General features: G+C 43.5%; 1 protein-coding gene across 2 annotated transcripts in view; it reads left to right on the forward strand.

The window, feature by feature from the left end:
* The window catches only part of LOC8052458 (programmed cell death protein 4), a 37,554-nt gene that overhangs the window by 10,065 nt on the left and 5,180 nt on the right, over window positions 1-22,309 (forward strand). For both annotated transcript variants that reach the window (XM_029989120.4, XM_040499049.2), the window contains one exon: window positions 9,438-9,545. In XM_029989120.4, the coding sequence (XP_029844980.1) occupies window positions 9,438-9,545 (108 nt within the window). The remainder of the gene's footprint in view (window positions 1-9,437; window positions 9,546-22,309) is intronic.

Consider the following 22,309-nt stretch of genomic DNA (forward strand, 5'->3'; position numbering starts at 1 on the left):
CTTTTCCGATTATATTGCTAACGTGCGGAGTCCAACTTAGGTTTGAGGCCATTGTAAGACCAAGGTATCTAAACTCTGACACTCGGCTTAAGGCTTTTCCTTGCAGCATATACATATACTCTAACGGCTGTCATTTATGAGTGATCGTCATACATACTGTCTTGTCTAAGTTTATCAACATTTGCCACTTAACACACCATTCATTGATCTGAGATAAATATTCGTTTAGCATAATTTGATCATTAACGGACGTCACTTCAGTATAAATAATACAATCGTCGGCAAATAATCTGGCTTTTACAGGTGAATCTTGGATAAGGTCATTAACAAAAACCAAAAACAGCAGGAGACCCAGGACAGAACCCTGTGGAACGCCCGAGTTCACATCACATTCGTCCGAGCTAACCCCATCAATACTTACAAACTGTCGACGATCATTTAGAAAGGCCTCAATCCACCGAACAATCTTATTATCTCCCAAGATGGAAATCAATTTAATTAAGAGCTTTCTATGATTAACTTTGTCGAACGCCTTCTTAAAGTCTAAAAATATGATGTCTGTTTGTCCCTTACGATCCGATACCTCACAAAAATAATGCATGGTTTCTACTAGTTGCGTGACCATTGACAGCCCCTTGCGGAAACCGTGCTGGTACTGGCTGAGAACGTTATTCGATAAAAGAAATTGCCGGATATGTTTAGAAACAATATGCTTAAGAACTTTGCACGATGTAGACGTTAGCGCGATAGGTCTATAATTGCATACTGACATGGTATCTCCACTTTTCAGTATTGGAATTATCTTACTGAGTTTCCAGTCATAGGGTACAGTGCTAATCATAATCGACTTATTAAAAATTAAGTGCAGATACATTGCCGTCCACTCTGCATATCGCTTTAGAAAAGAATTTGGAATTTCGTCCGGCCCCGTGGATTTGGAAGTTTTTAAGTCAAGCAACAAAGCCAAAATACCCTCAACTGACAGTTGCAGGTCATCATCAGCCCGTGGAATTTGAGCTGGTGATCTAAACTCTACAGACTGCTTATCGTCTTTTGTGAAGACGCTCGCAAAGAACTCGTTGAATTGAACTGCAATCTCTCGCTTGTCATTTATAATTCCTTGCTCCGTTTTGATCTCGGAAACTGACTTCCTAGCTGGTGCCAAATGCCTCCAAAACTTTTGCGGTGACTCACGGATAAACTTTTGCATTGTCACGTTATAAAACTTGCATTTAGATTCTTTTAGCACAGATTTCAGCGCCATGCTTAAAGCCGAGATATCATCCGATAACGCCAAACTAGGTGTACGACGACACCGCAATCTGCGCCGCCCTATTTTTCTTTTTAAGTGAATGGCTTCTCTCGTCACCCAAGGATTATGCATTCGTTTACGTTTTATTTTCAATGGTACGTACATGTCTATACATTTATGAACGAGTGTTTTAAATTTCAACCAGAGGTCATTAACACTTACTGACTCCTCACGACTAAGTTCCTCAAACGGTCCATAGTGGTAATCTAGTTCGTCTAAAATAGCCGTGTCATCAGCCATGCCGAAGTCTCTGTAGGACGAAACGGGTCTGAGCGTTTTTCTAAACGGCGTCAAGGTCATGATCACGCTAACTATCAGGTGATCTGAAAAACCCGGGAAAAGTTCAACTTCGTACGGTCGAGATGCAACCCCTTCGCTTAAAAATACGAGATCGAGAACTGACTTACTATTGCCTTGAATGCGTGTATACTCTCGAACAACCTGTTTTAGCCCATGGGAAAAACATAATTCTAGGATCCCAGTGGCGGTTTCACGTTCCCGCGTTCCAGGCAACATTTCATCCCACAGTACACCCGCTATATTGAAATCTCCCGCAATTACAACATTTTTGTGCTGTACGCGCAAGTGGAGCAGGAAGTCATCTAATTTATTAACAGCATCCACACCTACTCCTGGAGAACGGTAAACAGCACCAATAACCAATTCTTGGGATCCTAGATACACCTTACACCACGCTGTTTCTATGTCAGGTGGACTCTGTAGCACCGAGTACTTTATTCTTTTATCAATGAAGATGGCCACGCCTCCCCCTCGACTGGTGCGGTCATTTCTTATCACGTTATATCCAGGCGGACAAATTTCGGAGTCGAGGATAGCGGGATGCAGCCACGTTTCGGTCATCACCACGACATCGGGTTGAGGCTCAATCAGAATGTGTTCGAAATCACTACTCTTGTTGACAATACTGCGGGCATTAACATTTAATAACCGAAACATATCAATGCGCTCCTGTATAGACGTCGAGCGGCTACATGCATCGTTTCATCCATGACATCCCCAGCTCGTGAGTTACTACCACATCTCGGAGCCCCCTACTCGTCCCGCAGCCGTGGCCGAATGGTTAAGGCGATGGACTAGAAATCTATTGGGGTCTCCCCGCACAGGTTCGAATCCTGTCGACTGCGCAAACATTTTTTCTTTTTTTAAGAAGACAGATGGGATGGCAATCGATGTGAGCACAGATGCCCTAAAAGGAGCTTCGCCCCTGAAAGAAACCTAGAACTACTTTTTGTTGCAGACGGCGCTGTTGCTGTGGCAGTAACGGTGCGTCTGTGGCCTTGACCATGGAGTGTTATCACATGACTTGCTCCAATGCTCTTATTGGCTCGTGGGGGCTAGAGGTCTGCACAGGCCAATATTTAGGGGCCTGGCCTGCCTGTGGCCCGCTATCCATATCTGACAGCCGGCCTGGTTCGACTTAGATTTTCATGAGCCCGCTGAGGCCCACTGTAGTTTCGCCCAGTATGAATTGCTCACAAATTGTGTGGCATGACGGCTCGCTTGCCACTGCTACACATGTTGACTACGGCACCCAATAATCAATGCAGTAACCATCTTTTTTTACTTTTTTTTGCTGCTATATTAAGTTGGATTTATCTGTGGGCCTAAGCAGCTCGTAAAAAAAAAAAAAAAAAAAAAAAAAAAAAATCGCCCCCATCTTTTATTGTCTTTTTTGTGACCCAGAGTGTCTAGCGACCGGGAAAACCGGGAATTGTCAGGGAAACTTTAATTACCGGGGAAAATCGGGGAATTGTCAGGGTTATTGTCAAAAAGCGAGCCCAGTCAGGGAAAATGAGCCCAAAACGCCATTGAGTGCCCTGAGCAAAGACTTGAGGACTTTGAGGCAGAAAAATAGGCAATAAATTCTGCATAGAGCAGAGCGCGGGCTCTGCTCACCCGATGTAGAGTGAGCTACCCGATGCAAAGGGAACAGCCGACAAATCCAGTCCAAGCAACAAATCCAGTCCAATCCTTGGATTGGATTGAGGGCGCGACACAAGGTTAGATCCAGTTAGAGCTACTAGATGTAGTAACAAATGGAAAAGCTGCAAACCCCAATTCAATCCAAGCTTTATGCCGAAAGTATCCGATAGTGTGCATCTGGTGGCCATGCTGCCGTTCGGTTATGGACGTGCGTGGTTGAGCGTCGTGTTTCCATCGTGTTTCCGGAAGTGGCCTCTTCACTGACGATGTCGGCAGCAAAAAACTGCACGTTTAATATAATCCGGACTGGACGAACCCATATATTTCGGAATATGCAAGTTGGATTAAACCTGTGCAAAATTATCCTTACAGTGCTCAATGCCTTCTGTTGTAATGGTTTTATAAATTTAACCATCTCTACAGTGGTCATGGAATATCACCTGAAATTATTGGGGAAAACCTGGAAAAGTCCGGGAATTTCAATATAATAATTTGCTAGACACCCTGGTGACCAAGCCCGCGTACCGGGAAGGACGAAAAAAATACAAATGGCAAGCAGCAGTAAACAAAACCACGTCTTAAAAAGTTAAAAAGGAAGGGAAACATTGCGACGGGTTCGGACAAAAGATGAACAAAGTTTTGAAGTGTCTACTCCCGCTGCGTGCAACCGAAAAAAAAATAGAAAAAAGTATAAAGAATTCCGTCTCTTGCGGTGGTCTGCGAAAATTGCTTAGGAAAAGCACCCCTCGGGGAAACTTCTTACCCATATTGAGGATGCACGCACTTGCACATACAGATAGTATATGCCTGCAAGGGTGTGCATTGTGTAGGTGCGTACGCGTGCATGTTGATGGGGTGAAGCGACTGTAGAACGGTGCCGGCGGTGACGAAAACGAATGTCACGCCGCTAATGCTCTGGAAAAGCTAAGCTGCACACACCAAACAGTACAAAAACATACAAATGCACACACTTTCATCATTTAAATCTCCCCCACTATGGTCCCTCCCCCTAACCCCCCCCCCCCCCCCCCCCCCCCCAAAAAAAAAATATAATAAAAATTGCATGGCCCGCGGGCTGGCCCATACCTGTGCAGACCTCTAGCGGGGGCTGCAGCCTCCACAGTTTGCCAAGTTAACGGGAAACGGAGTATAGTGAGTGGCGTGTCTCCCTCCGACAAGCTGATTGGCTCGCTTAAACTGTAGCCGTTGCCAAGCGACCATGAAATGGAGTATAGAAAAAGTGAGCGTCCTGGGTTCAGAGCTCCTACTTGAGCAGTGCGAACGCTGAAGAGAAGCCGACCTCCTCTCTCTAGCGTTCGCTTTGCAAAGAGGTGAGAGGAGCTTCCACTTTACTCTTGGCCTGTGACCGACTAAAGCTGCTTTAGGGTTCATTCTTCTTTGTTCCTGGTTATAGGTCATACACAATCTCAAGCAACAGAAAACGAAGCAGTAATGGCCATTTTACAATAAAAACAAAACCAACATATTTTGTCGCGGAGCTCTTATCGCAAGACTCGCAAAGAACGTCTGGGTGCACATTGCGACCTCTTGGGTTCACTGATGAAGTTTTTGGACCATTTTTTTTAGTCTTATTGGCGTTTGTACTAAAAGACCAAAATGCCTGTATTTACTCAATTCGTCCCTAAAATAGCAGTTCATAGTCCGACCTGCGAGTTTCAATATTAACAGGGAAAAATTGCTTGTCTAAGATCAGTCGCTGAAAATTTCGTCCATATTAACGAGACATGACTATATCTTCCCAAATTAGGGCACCGTTAAACTCTATTAGTCTTTTTCCACAGGTATTGTGACATAATGGTAAATTAAACAAATTACTTGTTGCAGCCCTCGTGTGTCGTGTTGGAGATTTAAACAACCTTAGGGGAAGTGGATCGTTAGATTTCATTACTGTATAAACTGTTTGGACAGTTTTATTTTGTATACAAAAGGTAAGAGGTAACACCCAAATTAATCGAAAAAGGGGTCTGCTTGGGTCGGTAGTTCTTGAGTATGCAAGAACTCTTGGGTCTTGTTTCTGTAAGCGTATAATCGGTTCTAGGTATCTGGTATACCCAGGGGCGGACTTAGAGGGGGAGTCCGGATGTCCTGACCCCCCCTCTTGATTTTTACACGTGTAAAATTTAGGGTGTAAGACAAGGGAGAGGGGGAGGGGGTTCCTAAACATATGGTACGCTGACCAACACCTGACCACCCCCCCCCTCAGGAAATTCCTGCATCCGCCCCTGGGTATACCGTATTTACTTGCATAATGAACACACTTTTTTTCCCGAAAAATTTACACATATTTGGAGGGGTGCATTCATTATGCGGGGTAATTTTGCATTTACACACTTCATGCAAATGTCATATTAGGTGCCAATATGACACTGCAAGGTACTGTGGCATGTCTCCACTGATGGAGGCACACCCACGGCTCGGGGGCGCGCCACTGTAACAATGCTTTATAAATTGCAAACCTTTTTAGGGTGCCTTCGGCGTGCCTTTTGCCGAAGGAAAAGCGCCCTACGAAGCTCACTCAGCACTGAGAGCAACGCTACCGTTCAGCCTAACCACTTTCACGATTTCACCGTCCAAAAGCGGACCACAGACGACGGCGTGTTTGTTGACATCTGTGCATCCGATAGGTGAAGAGTGTCCGGGGCTGGGCAGTTCCTCGACCCAAGCTTCGTCAAGTGTGCGCGTTGCTCGGTTTCACAGTTGATCACTTCTGCAACCATGCACTTGCAGCCAGTACGAGAGCGGCTTGGCTTGACTTGACTTGGCCTGACCGTTTGGCGGCAAAAGGAAATTGGCTTGGTGGCTAGCTAAGTTGGACGCAGTTCGAGACTAGCGGAGCCGAAAATTGGAAGTGCGTTCATCACGCGAGGGGGAAAAGAAGTCCAAATATTGGTTCCCGTTATGGGGGGTGCATTCATTATACGAGTAAATACGGTATGTACCACCCCGGGACTCTATTTCATAACTTGGCTCTTTGTACAAATGCAGAATAAAGCATGCGCAGAATATATAGATCTAAGCACTCCCATGGCCCTAGCAATGTTTAACAACCATAAGCTACCCTTGAACAGATGCTTTTATTGTTTCCAGTTCATATCTGATTCAAATAAGACATCAAAACATTTGTAACTGGAAACATGCTCCAACTGCATATTATCCATGTTTATAGTTGACCCTTCATAATTTATTTTTTTCCCGGGAGTGGAACGCTGTGTACTTTGTTTTCTTGATGCTAAGAGTAAGTTGATTTTTGGGGAAGCCAAAGTAGAACCCAGGTCAGTTCCTCGCTTATTTTGTCTTGCAGTTCACCTATCAGATCAGATCAGATAAATAACTAGTAAATAACTCCAATATTTTGCTTTGGAAGCCATAATTATGTAGCTTATTAAAAAGAGTAGTAATGAGCCGTGTCATAGGCCTTTTTTTTGTATATCCAAAATTACAACTGCAGCAATGTAATTGTCGTGGAGAGCCTTATTAAGAAGCCGAGTCTGTGTAAGTGCCGCGGAGGAAGTTGACCTGTTAGGCCGAAGTCAGTGTTGATTATAGCAAACAAGGCTGTACTTAATTAAAAATTCCTTAATGTGTCTGAAAATTTGTTCCTCAAAAACTGTTAATTACATTTAAAACGGGTGTTGGTCTGTAACTAGACGGTTCAGCAGGATCTTCATCCTTAAAGATACGCAGCACTTTAGCTATCTTAAGTTCTTCTGGATATACTGCATTCTTCAATTAATGATTAAACGGATGCAGGAGATGAATACCTAATATATCAATTTTAGGTTATTAAATATATCAATATTTAATTACCTAACAAGTATCGTATGGAGAACAGCTGCTATACAAATCGTAGGACTCGTAAGGCCTCATTCACACAGCCAGCTCCTCGCCCCATCCCGGCACCAGCGCCCCGGGCGCTGTACTGAAATCGGGGCGGTGCAAGGACGGTCAAGTGTTCAAACCAGCGGTGACGGAGCTGCCGACGGTGGCTACATAGATGGACGGGTGGTGGTGACTGTACCCTCTGTATTGGGCAGAGCCATATATGAGGAGAGTTTGGTCAGTCTATGATCTCGCCACTGTAACGCTCTCCTCCCGAGTGAGTCAATCAGCACGCGGCGCAGAGCGAGAGGCATGAGCGCATGCACGTGAACTCCCGGCTGCTTCCAGCTGAGCGGGGAGGGCCGCCATTTTCGTTCATTCTAGCGGCAGAATGCATGGGGTCGGCATCTAAATCTCGATTATTGCCTTTTATATCGCTGGCTCTGGCAAGAAAATGACATTCTGTTATTCCTCGGTGGGTTAAAAAGCTAATAAATGAAGATTTTTCGGCGTAAGGCCACAAACGTTTATTCAGGCGAAAAAGAAGTCGGTCCGTAGCAGACGACGCATAGCCTCAGCAGTGCTCTTCTCCGACCAGTCTCCGACAGATTTGCTAATAAATGGCGGTCGTCTCCTCTCTGCTCCCTTCTTTCTCTCTCGCTCCTTCGGCGCTCTCCTCCCTTTCATTTACTTTTCTCCTCTCCGGCGCCTTCGTCACCACACCCACTGGCCAAACTCTCCCAATATACGGCTCTGATATTGGGCGGTAGCTTGTGCCACTTAGCCTAGAAACCTTTCTGCACCTTCGTTTCAAATTCTGCGTCAAACTTTTGTACCCCGTTACACTGTATACCGTAAAATACTGAGCAAGTGCCCACTCAAAATTTGAAGATAATCACACAAAAAAAAAAAAAAGGATGGGTGCATGTGAGGTCATAAATTTTTCATACATATGTACTTTGCATATTATTTCAGATTTTTCAAATTTGGCAGATGGGTGCTTAGGGTGGATGCACAGTGTTCTATGGTAATCGGTGTAACCCATTAATTCTGTGCGCAATTTCTTCCTAGTCCACCAATCTTGTAACCCCATCTTTGTGACTACTTTGTGGTGGCGCCGATCACCAAATGTAGCGGACGATCGGCGTCGATGGGCGTCACCTCAACTGTTTTGTTTCTTGGAGCTTGCATTTGGGTCGGCGAGAACAATCTTGCATGTTCGAAAGCATTTTATATGTCTTCACTTTTCGAAACAAACGGGACAAAATCCACTGTGAGCATGTTTCACATCAATTGCTCATTCTGCCACATTTCTTCCCCGATGATTTACTGTCATATTTTTTTCCCCTTTCGCTGTTCTCCCTTAAAATCGCATTTACGTCTATTGTAAAGGAACAGATGTGGTCTCAGCATTTCGAGCAGCAGTTCAGTGGTAAATCCAAATTTCTATATGACCGTTGTTTAAGAGGTTTAAGAGCCGTAAACATAGCGCAATGTGCGCGTCATCCCGCTCCTTCCCGTAAAGAGCTTCGTCGTTAAGGCATGGTACGGTTAATGCCCCATCCCGCGGCCGTGCCCATGGTCACCCAACGTTTGAGAATCCGCCAGATTGAGCGAAAGTTTCCTATTTTGGGATTGGTCCTTCCCCTTTGAGGGGGGACTCCGGCGCCCCCCTGTCTCCCGTCTGCGCCGAAACCGTAGAGCATAGTTTTCTGGCTCCTTTCGGGTCTGGCGGCGCAATTAGGGTCCCAAACTGGTTTGAAAACCCTCTCCCCTGACAGGAACGCCTCCCAGCAGGCTGAGTGAATGAGGCCTTACAGTTCTAATAATTTCGGCCCATTCAGTTAACTGCATAGCAAAACTATTAACTGAATTTAGAGACTAGGTGGGGGTCTGGTACACATGGCAGCTGTGCTGTCAGTATTGGCCCTATGTTAGTGAAGTAGTCATTGAACTTATCCACAGTTTCTTGATCAATTAATTTGGGTAGCATACGCTCACTTGAATCTCTTGGGCATTTTTTTATTTCAATTTTAGCCGCTTTCAGATCTGGCACCGCTGGTTGCAACGGATGTGCTGCTTTGACGTAGTATGCTGCAAATGCGCCATGTGGTGTCCAAACGAGGGCGTGCTCCAAGTAATGAGCGTAGAGCAGTATGCATCTTCATGTGCTTTCTCTACACTGGCCGTACGCATACTGTAACTCGGACTGCGCGTGAACGAGGTTGCCCCACTGGTGGTCCTGTTGCGTTCTCACCAAGCCGGCATTAGTTTGAGCGGCATTTTAAGAAACATGGTATTGTCTCTTACTTGAAATGGTTCCCTGGTGCTCGTTGTGCAGATTCAAATGTTGCTCAAGGAGTATTTGTGCTCGGGGGATGTGAATGAGGCCATCCGGTGCCTGCAAGATCTCGAAGTGCCACACTTCCACCATGAACTGGTCTACGAGGTAAGTTGTGACACCTTGCTGGGCTGCGTAAAAGCTAGAGGCCCATGTTGCATCTTGGTGGTGCTACCCGCTACTTTTTTGGTGCACCTTACATTGCAGCGATTTCTTTAGGTGGTCCAAATCAGTTGCACCGTAGCATCACTCGTGCACTTTGTTAACTGCAGATATAAATTCTCAAATTATTTTTATTTTTTGCAAGCTCCCATTTGCCTTATAATCTCAAAGGAGGTAACTGGTCTCCTTGACTTTTATATCCAGGGTGTTTGCAATCTTCAATGCATTTATGGGGCTTGGCAGACATTAAATGGGGGAATAATTGCTGCAGGACGTTGGATAACGAGCTAAAGTTTATCAACTTTTTAATTAATGGCTAGATTGTTCATGTTGCAATTAAGGTAGTCATTGTGAGAGGCTAAACCAATTTAAACAATTTGTGTAAAGAGAATGGGTTTAGATACTCGTTTATCACTTGTTTTTGTCACCCGATTTCAAAACGATGCGCAGAGTGCCACAAGTCTTGTCCACAATGACACTTAGAAGAGCAGCTTAGTTGTGACTTTCATCTTGGCAGTGCATCCATCAAGCAGCGCATCCTGGAACCTCCTAACAAGCTCGTGATGAGGTGCCAGAAATGAGGATGTCTCTATTCTAGGCATGATTGGGAACAGGGGTTGCAGTGCTTTTTCTGCATAGAGTTCCGGAATCGGGCAGCAAAAACGTGATAACTGATCTATGAATATCTCGAAGGCCATTGCCTTTTCGCAAAATATCGGAATTGGTTTAGCCTCTAATACAGTCAAGCCCAGACATATTAAACTCAAAGGGGATTGTAAAATAGTTTCATATATCTATAATTTGATATACAAAAGAATGTTCGCTTAAGCTTCAGTTGAAATTTCTGAGCGTCTCTGTTAACACCGAAAATTGTGACAAACGGGGGAGCTTTTAGCCTCGATTTCCACAGCGCAGGCAACGAACGGAACACGAAAATAATTAAAAAGAAAACTGAAAGAGTGCGATGGATAAAAAAAAAAAATCTCCATCTATAGAAAACGATCAAGCGAGCAACAACAAAAAACATAACACACAGCAAAAAAAAAAAAAAGATGAAAAAAAAAATCAGCAAAGCAAAAGCGGCGAAAGGACAAGGTAAACAAACGTAAAGAAGGCGTTCAAAGCATGATTACACAACTGCTGTCGCCACACTCAACTAGCCAAAGACTTGATTCTTCTCCCCTGCATTTCTTCACCCCTCGCTGCCTGTGGCGAGTCGTCTCCTCAGCTCGTGCAAAGCATGCAGCAGTGGCGGTGTTGGGGAAAAGCCCCACATGCTACCAGAGGCGCGGCATGCGGTTCGATGTATCGAATATCCCCGGCTGTGGAGTTTGATATAGATTCACAGGGTGCTTCTGCCTTAACAAGGGGTTTTCAAGTGAATGTTTTCACTCTTCGAAATATCCATATTTGATATAATTTGGCCCGACTGTAGTAGTTGGAATCACTACTGCAATTGCCAGATGACTAGGCATGTACGAATATTGAAATTTTTAAATATGAATCTAATATGAATATTAAAGAAAAATAGCTTTGAATATCGAATATGTTCCGAATATGTGTGTACCATTAAGTAAATAACAAAGGAAAATATGCAAATAGTTTTGTTATTACCTTCAAAACCGAAAATGATGTTAACAAATTCAAGTACATAAATGAAACTACCTGACTAGGCAGCATATAAACAATGCTATTTACTTTGACTCGTAATCACCTGTCAATTGTACATGAAAGCAGGCAAAAGGTGCAACTGATAAGTTCTACGAGTTCGCAAAATTAATATTGTACAAAACTCGACATGGTCTAATAGCATGTAAAAATGCACCATGTAATGTTGTTAAACAAACAACTGGTAGTGACCTTTCTTAAGGAAATAAGTGAAATTGCCCTTGACTAGCCAGCAAGTTAGATATCAGCTGCTAATGCAGTGATGTGATTGCTGCGCCAATTGCTCCAAACTGCCCCAAGGGGTTAACTCTGCTACATCCTGCTACATTTCGCCAAAATATGGCTAATCTGCGCCAAGCCTGCGCCAAAAGACCAATTTTGGTCGCCTTTCAAAAACGAAACTAAGCTGAGAACCGTAATTGAGCATGCGTGAGCTAGGTGGCACAAGACGCCGCCCGACACAAAGTACCCTGCATCAATCGTCTATTCGGTCTTGCATGGTTCTTTCCGCCGTTCGCGTTTCGCGCTCTCGTCGTCTTGGGTCTTTTCTTTTCTTTTTTTTTTCTTTTTTTAAATTTTTTAGCGATAGGCGCGGGAATGTGCGAACGCTCCGACGTTAGTTAGTGTGCCGGGTTCCAGACATACCGTCATGCTGTGAAACAAAACCACGTTTTTGCGCGGCGAGAGTTACTTCGTGAGCTGAAGCGCTCGCGCGACCGCAGTCGCCGTGATCGCGTGACGTCGTGTGTTGCCGTCCCCACGTCGCTGCAGATGTGGCGCTTTCTAAACTGAAACGCATCGACATTCCTGCTCTTGTTTAAATCATACGCTGCTATAAAAATCCCTCTTTAACTCAATGACTACTTGGCGAAGTTTTGATTACCTAGGTTTCTCTCGGTGGACTTTCTTTCGAGAGGGACCCCGGTACGTGGAAAATCTGCCGCGAAAGAAAGTTGATGACGAGAAGTGAGCAAAAGCAAAGAAGGCAATGGTCTGCACGCTGAACCCGCACACTGCGCTTGTTTGTCTCGAGTTCGGTCGTTGCAGAAAGCGCTCCAAGAGCTTTTTGACCCTGATTCGCAGTCTCTTGCATCGATACGCTCAGGTTCTTTTTTTCTGCGTGTTTAGCCTGTACCTCGCCTGCCGGCCTGGCAAGCACGTGCCGCTGTACTGTTTATTGTCGTATGCTGGACAGTTACATTTTGCATACTATTTTGGGAACCAGTTGGCGACGGAGCGGAGTGGCATGGTTTCGGTTTCGGTCGAACTGCCGTTGTCTCCAGTCGCGCGACGAAGCGCGTGTAACTGCAAGCCTGCCGAAGTAGCCCTCACGTGCATGTGAACATGATTGCACGAGAGGCACCAGCCGGGACGCTTGCAATCCATTGTTTTACGTTAGCTTACTTTTTATAAAAATCTGCCACGTCGGGAACCAGCAAAAACAATAAAAAGTTTTTTTGTTTTTTTTTAATTGCTCGGCGACGCCTACAGCACTGTATACTTGTGGGATGTCTCAGCAGCAAAAACACAAGCAGCGAACTCCGCCCCAACACGTCACACGCATCACAACACAACACAAAGTGTCCTTCGTTTGTTTAGCACTTAAAACAACTATTTATTTTTCTAACAATATCTCCTCCAAAAGTCACTTTTTCTGCTCCGAAACACTGTTTTGGCTGCTCCAAAAGCCACATTTGCTGCTCCAAAACACTGTTTTGGCTGCTCCAAAAGGTGCTCCAAAATGGCTTAGGCCAATCACATCACTGCTAATGCAATTATTCCAAATTATTATGCAAGAAAATTTATTGTTCTACATGTTCAGTACATAAGCACTCCCTTTTTGAGGTGGGTAGTTGAAAAGTGACTCGCAATAGGCTTGGCAAAGCAAAACTCAAAACTGCTCCTTTTTTGCGAGCTAATAAATACCGTGTTTGCGCGTATCTAACGCTCACTTTTTTTTTTTTTTTCCGCTAAAATCAGTGTCCAGAAACACATGCGCGTTGCAATCGAAACCGAAAGCCAACAGAAAAGCAATACTCGGTATTCAAGACTCCAACTAACTATAGGTAGCGCCACTCATTTTCCAAAATGGCGGTTATAGTGAGGGTCAGAGATGCGTGCCGCTGTTGGGGAGCCTGTCTAGTGTGCTGGCTTCACTGAGCGACACAATTTATTTGTATTAATACGAGGAAGCTAGGGTGTTATGAGCTTAGCTCACCTCTTTACCCTGAAAACAAGAATGGTGTTTAGCGTAATATTTACGCAAGGATACGATTTTTAATTCTGGAGCGAAACCGAAACTAGCCTCTATTTTAGATTTAATTTCTCGATATAGGTCTTAATTTGAAGGCGCCGTGTAACCGAGCTTTCGGTTGCACGTCTAAAGATCATCAGGTGGTCGAAATTAATCCTCAGTCCTCCGCTGGGGCGTGCCAGATGCCCGTCGTAGGTTTGGCACGTAAAACCCCAAAATTTTTTAGGTCTTAATTTCGGATTCTTTCATAACTCAAGATCTGTCCCATATGGTAAATATTAAGTTAGGTTGTTCGCAGAAACTTCATTTTGTGACATGCATGTTCGCTTTAGGTTCATATTGTAGTTGTCGAAAAAATCAGAACTGATATTTTTGCGTTCTCGCAGCCTTTTCTCGTTCAGATAATTGTATTGGGAAATAATGAACTGCGGGCCTTTTTAATGGGTTTTTGGGTATTTAGATGATTAATTGGTTTAGCATTATTCCCAGTCCAAGAATGGAGGCCCGTTCACACTCTTACGACCTCTTAAAGGGGCCCTGCAATCATATTTAAGCATCCACCTTTTTTGCAGTTTCCACGTCTCTTGGTGTTCGGGCAAGCCAGCGGGCACGGAGAGAGTAACTAAATTTCAGTGCGTCATATTTTAACCGGACGACCCGCGGTACCGAAAGCGCGCAAAATGTAAAGTCTTTGGTCCTGGGCTTACTACTGGTCAGAGCCGCTAAAAGTTTCTTTTTAGTCGAAATACAAAATATAAGTGGCGCGAACCGTTTCAATGATTTATAAAAGTAGTTTTTGTTCAGTATTTTAGATCAAAAAAGAAATGAATACAGTTTATGAAGTACGGAAACAAGAAATGACCCGTCGACATACCCGCCACCAAACGGTGGAAACGGCGGCGCATACTAGAAAGGAGTAGTGGGATCAGGCTCCGACACGGAAAGGTCCCGGATGTACGCGGCCGTGCTGCGGTCGTTTGGGCAGGAGGATCCGACCGGCTCCGAGCGTTCCAAAGGCCTTCGGCGAGAAGCTTTGTCTTGCGGTTTGCTGTTTCGCGGTATGGCAGCGCAAAGTAGCTCCCATTCTGAATTGATCTTTACCCCATGTTTGCTGTCGTTTGTGGCCAATGAAGTGTCATGCCGAATTAGTATTTAATTGCACAGCAAATGAAATGAGAGCCGCTCTGGCTGCCCACTGCATACAACCTATCCAGAATAGGGAGGCTCAGGTGAGGGTGGGTGCAACTGCTAGATCGGGGATCACGGTACATGGACGCCATTTAATTGCTAAATTTTGCTGGGAGTCTATGGGGCAAAGGGTCGTTTTCTTTTCTAACTCAGGTCATAAGAGCCCATCAAGGTGCTTGAATAATTTACACAAGGTATAATTGATTACCTTTCCATAGCCACCAGTTTTGTTCCGATAGGCTAAGTATTTTTCTAACGCGAAAAATGGTAAATTTCGCAATCTTGGACGTTGCTGCTTGTCTGGCAACCCTGCTTTCGCCTCTCGACGTTTGCAATTCTCGGAGCGAGAAGGAAGCGAGAGAGGCTGCGCCAAGGCGCTCGTTGCTTGCAATGGGAGGCTAGAGGAGGAAAGGCGCATGGAGCAACAGAGTTGCAAGAGAGCGGGCGTCTGCACTCGTGTAGGCAACGTTGGCACATATCCTTTCTCAAATCCTCTCCCTCAGGCGCCGCCATTAAATTGCAAACGCTCTCCAGGTTTTGAGTTGCGCCCACCCTCACTACAGCCTCCCTAATCCAGAACATGCTTTAGTGGCGCCCTCTCGCGCCGTCGACACGGAGTGCGGCAGCCGTGAGCACTCGATAAGCTCACTACCCCTCCTCTAGTTCACGGCCACTCTCAAGCAACCAAGGATGTCATGAGGGAAGTTATTTTTTGCTTGTTTTTGTAATTTTAATTTGCCTCTAACTTTTTAAATAAAGGGAATTTCGAGAAAAGAAAAGTTTCACTGAGTTACTACGTTCAGTGCGCTCAGGTTCGGTGAAATTAAAAATTAGTAAAAAAAGTCATTGCAGGCGCCCTTTAAAACTGGGTTCCTTAAAACCTCTTACAACCAGAGGACACACTGGCGCCATCTGTTGAGTAGCAGTGGAAACTTGGCGGTCCGGCATATTTTCTATTTCTCTCGCGCATTATCCTTTCTTTCTTGGCTCGAAAAACTTTTGTCTACGTTATAAACGAGCCATTCTTATAGGTATTACGCACATTTGACCTCGAAAATCCCGCAGAACCTTATCTCTTGTGAAATGCAGTTCCAGGGTCAGCGCATAGATGGCGCTAGAATGCTAGTGTGTTCCCTCGTCCTAAGAAATTTTAAGAAGTTTTAACAGATCTCGTCTCTCTCGGTTGTACTCGGTCGCAAGATTTTGAACGGGCCTTGAGAGAATAATTCCAATTTTTACAATATCTCCACAAAATGTATAAATGAATAAACGCTGTTCTCACTGCAACCGAAAGACTGATTCCGAGTCAGAGAGCTGTAGTGTGTGTGAGCGTTTTTTATAGCAACGCGTGACTTATAGGACTTTATATTGCATCCAGTGTTCGACTGTTTGTCTATCTTGATAACGATGTCGGAGTTGTTCATATGCTAAAAAGAAAACAAAATTATACCTTTCTGGAAAGACTATTATGGTTAAATGGCGTATTTTCGTGATCTTGGTGCTAATTGGGGGCATACATTGCCACAATAATAGTAATACTAAAATTCAGATATTTTAATATGTAATTTTTTAAGCTTTAATATAATTTGTTGCTTATGATCTAATTTCAAACGTGCAAACAAATATGACAATCGAAAGTGTGCTAATTATCATCGCTGGTGCCCATTGCAGCATTTTAATTACCAAGTAATAAAATTAAAATAGTTTGAAATCAATGAAAACATTTTACCTGTGAGAAATCTGTAAAATTATATTAATTGTGGGTAAAGTATATTTTGCTATCAAAGTTGCGACTTTTGACAATCGGCAGAACGTCCAAAGTTGCCGCCAATATCCTTCCAAACCAAATGCCATAAAGAAAAAAAAAATTTGTTTTAATTAACAATTTTTTTGTAACATTTAGTTACTTTCAATTTTACGCTCAGTCGTTTTTCCAATCTCAGCCTTTCCAGTTCGAAGGAACGCCTATCTGCTTGCACGTCTGCGCACTGCAGCACGTTTCGTTGGCGTTGGAAGCCGATGATACAGTTGTGAGTTTTAGCATTGCGTTGTATGTTTGCGTTAGCTTTGCGTGTTCCACACTGCGCGTGCGTGGAGCCAAAAATTGCGGTCTTGGATTGGCGCATGCCGATGACGCGCATGCACAACGTGGAGCACGCAACTTTAACGCAAACGCACACCGCTTGTGTTTGCTTCTATGGGCAATACTAAAACTCTCTAGTAAGGTACAATCCCATACCGGCTGCAGCACTATATTGGGACAGTGAAGAGTGTTGTTTGCTTTGGAAAATGACATTTCGCGAGCTGTTCCGTCGTGCCCGCTGAACAGCGGGCACGACGGAACTGCTAGAGCGCTTCCCGTTTCCGCCGCGGGAGGGCGAGCAACGAGCTGGACACGCGTATAAGGTGGCTAACCCCATCACCATCGTGACCGTTTGTTTACATATGCCATTTTGCTGTCCTTATCACGCACATTCTCTTGCGTCTGCGGACTCGTGTCTTCTGTTTTCAGGGGGGACTCTACCCAGAAAAGTCAACTTCTGTACCGCTTGCTCGATTTCAATCAAATTTGCAATGGAATTTTATATGATTGGCAAGACCATCCCTGCCAAATTTCATTGTCCTATGTCGATTCTGAAACTTGTTATTAATGTTACAATATGGAAGTCACTCTGTTCGCCTAGAAAAGCTATCATTTTCAAATAAATTAAAAATTTGTAATTTTGATGTGTAATATAGTCATAGGAATGCCCGTAGCACATACCCAGCTAGTTATTTTGCTATATTGCATTGTTTTTTTTATAAAGTTAACTCCATAAGAATTTTAAAAAATTAAAAATTTCATGTATGCGCTCTTTTAGAAGTGTAGTTTTTTTTAGCGTAGAAGAATGTTAAAGTAGAAACACTAACCAGCCAGGAATGTTCCTAACAAAATTCTATTCCAGAAAACCACCTAACAAAATTCTATTCCAGAAAACCACCTAAGAATAATTCTCTATTGTTTAATAGGAAAATGATAGTTTTCCTAGTGAAATTTATGCAAAAATACTCCAAAAGCTGGGAGACATCATAATTAAAATAAGAGCACCGACTTGTCCACAGGGACACATTTGTGTGTAACAAAAACCGCGGCCCTCTCCACGAAGCTTATACGGACATCCCTGATAAATAGCGTTGCCTTGAGTTGGAACCTTGCATTTGCTTTGTAACTACTGCAGATGCCTTCCGCATGGGACGCGAAACGTCTAATGAAATGGGTTTTTCTGTTGTGTCAAGTCAGTGCTCTTATTTTAATTATAGTGAAATTTATGCCAAAAAGTGGAACGTCGAAAAATGGATTCAAAGTGCTTCAACCCCTACCTTTTCTTTAGCATCGGTGGGTCTAAAATAATTTATAAAAAATTAGCTATGCAGTTTAAACTAATCACCCTTTCTGGGAATACACTCTAGCTGTTGGTGAGTGTTAATATGGCATTTTTCAAAATTAAGTTTTTTTGCAGAATTTTTGTTTTGTTTTGGTATTGTGTCCCCCCCTTAAAAGGACACTGACAGGGTATTTATGATCATCAATGTTTTTAGTTGTACGTGACATATGAGAGCCCAACTACACAGAACAGAATTTGCGGCTTGAAATTCGGTTTCTTTCCACATGAAAACCGCCGATCAAGAACTGGCCGGTTCGAGTCGCGCTCACTCTTTTCCATGGTCACGGGCCATTTTCTAATGTTTAGACACAACCACCAAATTTAATCAAAGTCTTGGGTCATTCAAAACAAACAATATTAAAAAAAAATATATATATATATATATATATGAAACCCATCTTTTGTGGCTTCTAAAAGCTGTAAATAGGTTGATTGAAAAAAAAAAGCTGCACAGAGAACCGGAAGCATTCTGTGCGTTCACTGCATAATCCTCAACATGGCGTCGTTTCGCGTATGATGGGACTCGCGGGGATTGCGATGGCAGCAGACAACAGGCGTGGGACCTCTACTTCAGAACTGTCGTTCGCGGTACCGGTGAATCCTGCCTGCCTTTGAAAGAGAAATTTGGGCCCGATCAAAAGAATTGGTATTCATCCCATACGACATGCCCGACCACCAAGCCAATTTGCACGAAGACGTCGTCGAGCCGTCGCTCCCTTCTCGTGGTTGAAGACATATCGCGCAAACGTCAAGCACGAAGTGCGTACTTCGAGTTGAATATGCACGCTTACGATTTCTTTACTAGGTGCGAATGTGGCCAATGCGTAGTGCTGCCCGACTTCGAGCCAGGAGTCCTTTTGCTGAAGGAAAATCGGTAGCAAACTTTCCAACCTACAGTTGACCGGCTGCATTATTACTAACAATAGAGTTTCCCCAGTAGCTCAGTGGAAAGATGTCCGCTTCACATGCAGCGGGACTGGGTTCAATCCCCAATGTGGGCGTACCATTTTTTTTTCTCCAAACATTTTGCGATATTTACATTTACTTTTTTACAATTGTCACTGAAAAAAAAAAAAAAATGTGGATGAAACGTTGCTGAATTAAATAGGAATTGCAGCCAGCCATTGGTCCCAATCCCGTTGGTCTTTCGGAAACTTGTGCAGACTCTGCCGCACAATGCCACTTTTTTGGACGTAGGATATGTGAGGCAGCTCTTCACAACATCTTGGAGGTATTCTTTTCAGAGCCAATCACGGAAATTCACCACGGGCACTCACTACTCATCTCCAACTTCTCAATGTTTAAAACAATTCATCTTGAAGTACAGAACAGCGAGCGGAACAAACATAACTGAAAAGGAATTGCACGGCAAACAGTACCCGCCACGCATGTCGTCTGCTGCGCACAAAAAAAAAAAATGTACGGTCAGGTGTGGCCACGTGACTCCTGCCACTCTCTCTCCTCCTCTCCACTTCTCCAACCTTTGTGCACGGGTTTCAGTTTCGATTTCGAGCAGTTGCGTTTTTTGGATTTAATAAAAATATACGTGGCTGTGTTGCAAAAATATTATGTAGTCTTCCGACACCAAAATAAATCGCCTGGCAAAAAAAATAAAAAAAATTTTTGGGGGGTGTGTCCTTTTAAGATATAAAACCAAAAGAGATTCCACTAGGAGGCTTTATTTAAACGAAAGGCTATTATGCTGGCGGGAAAAGATGACAACTGAGCAGCACTGCGGGGCCTTGCAATCCTAGCGACCCGACAAGCTTGCAAATTGTTTCGAAGATGACCCTCCCAGAGGCAATGGTCGCACAGTCGTTCAAGCGCAAGAAGTGCGGCACCTAAAAGGTTTTAGACAAAAGCAAGGATTACCTCTGTGAAGATTGAAGAATCGTTGTCGAACACCGGCTAGTGCACTGTATTTATTTTTGTGTTGGCGTGCATTTCATAAAATCTGCATGAGGTATCTGTTCAACCTTCATTATTTTACTTGCGCGGTAGAAGGGGCAGCACTTTACTTCTTGAATATCTGTGAGCTAAATCTGCCTGCGTGTTAGAATCGGGGGTGACGGCTATGGTTTATAAAAAGAAGCTTCAATAGCCGCAATTTTCGGCGATTAAACACTGCTTTTAGGGAAGCTCTGAATGTTCAGGGCATGTCCCGCACACGGATTATTCGCTATTTGCCCGAATATTCATACATTGCCCGAATATGCGATTCTAGAATTGAACACGAATCGAATAACAAATATTTTATTCATATTCGAAATCTTGAATATTCTCACACTCCTAAAAATGACCCATGGAGCCATTAATTAAAAAAGTTAAGTAGCAGATGTGAATCATTAAGCTAGTGCTCATGATGGTTATTCTCCCATCTGTTGTCTGCCAAGCCTGACTCTCAGGTAACTCGTTTTTCCATTATTAACTTTCTTATTATTAAAACTAAACATACGGTTCCAAATAGAAACATGCTGAGCGTCGTTGAGAACCACTGTATAGTCGACTCTCGATAATTCGAAGCTCACGGGGACAGCAAAACGCTTGAAACTAGAAAAAACTCTGGACAGTTTTTTTTTTAAATTTTATTCAGTATTCATCGGGAGAAAGTAATTTTTGCTTGCCTACGCTAACGAAGACATGCAGTATTCCACTAATGAAAACGTGCAGTATTAACCATGCTCTAGAAATCACGAACCTTTTTTAGGGTACCTTGAGCAGTTTCTTCACCAAAGAAAACACAATTGTACTCCGTAGTGCCACAAGAAGTTTCTGCGTCAGCGGCTCTCGGCCCCTTGACATCATGTATTCGATGTACAAAACATCTTGTAGGACTAGGTAAGGCCTCAAATCAAGCCCTGGTGGCCATATGGGAAGGCACGGCCTCTCTAGGGCGTGCCCTCCCATAACCAGTCCCAAACGTTAAACTTGGAATTACCACAGATATTTTCCTATAGACTTGTATGTAGAGCCCTGCACGGATAACAGCGGGATCATCCGCATCTGATCCACATCCGCAGACTTTGTATCCGCATCCGAATCGCATCCGCAAAATTCGAAATTGCATCCGACCCTCAATCGCGCATTCATTTTACATCATAAAATCAAAATCAAACATGAATACAAATTTTTAAAAAAGCATCTGGATGGTATAGCCGTTTGCTTTCCTTTCTTCAAAGAACTCTTTGTGTCAGAATATGATAAAAGTCTTTTTATCGTATTTATGAAATAAGCGATCATCCCTTCAGAGACACTTCGCATCGCTGGAAAGATGATTGCATGAGATAGTCTTGGGAGTTTGTGACACTGACACTCTGTCCCGAAGATGCGCTAAAAAAAAAATGGAAATTTTAATTTTTATTTTTTTTGCTATGTAAAGCCCACTTTAAGCACACACATATTTTATAAACATGGAAATTAACAAAGGACAGACTAATAACATTGTGGCATTTTTTTTTAGGCCAAACAATAAAAAAGTGGGAGAGAATAGGCACTCACCGCAGCAAAGTACTCGTGTATATGCAGTAAGGCGCGAGTAAACCACTGGTCTCGATATTCAATAATGGCAGCACATCTCGGTTTCAGGTTTAAACACTAACCCTCAACTGCATGCTCAAAATCATATACTTAAAAAAAAAATAATAATAATTCTGCCAACTGTTGAGAAAAAGAAAACACACGCAATGTTTCACTTGTCGAGGTTGCTGTGTAGAAGAAACAGAATACCGTCAACATGAAGCATGAACGGATTCAGACTAGTTTGCCTTTCTTAAATTAATGCCTGTTAATGAGAAGTCTCTCTCTGTTGGTGCTCTTGATGCTGGGGTGACATGCACGAACTGCGCTACAAGAATGAAGTGTAGAAACTCGTGCTGGCTCAAGTTCCACCACTCCAGAGGATTGAATTCAGTCTGCTCGATCTACTTGTAGGTGAACAAGCCACTTGCAGGCTTCTACTTTTTTTTTTTGGCTTGTACATTTTGGGTTTTCTTGGCCCAAAAAATGTTTTTCACTCTTTCCCCGCCAAACAAGAACATGCTGTCCCAGGACGACTGATGCTCCTGCATTCAGCTTTTCTAGGGACAGCGTTTTTGGCGACATAGAATATTCTAAAGCAATCTTTGGTGAGAGTCAAATATTTCTTGATGTAAGGAACAATTTTCTTCCCGGTTGCC

This window comes from Ixodes scapularis, unplaced genomic scaffold, assembly GCF_016920785.2.
Source record: "Ixodes scapularis isolate PalLabHiFi unplaced genomic scaffold, ASM1692078v2 PGA_scaffold9__187_contigs__length_104089568, whole genome shotgun sequence".
Taxonomy (NCBI): Eukaryota; Metazoa; Arthropoda; class Arachnida; order Ixodida; family Ixodidae; genus Ixodes; species Ixodes scapularis.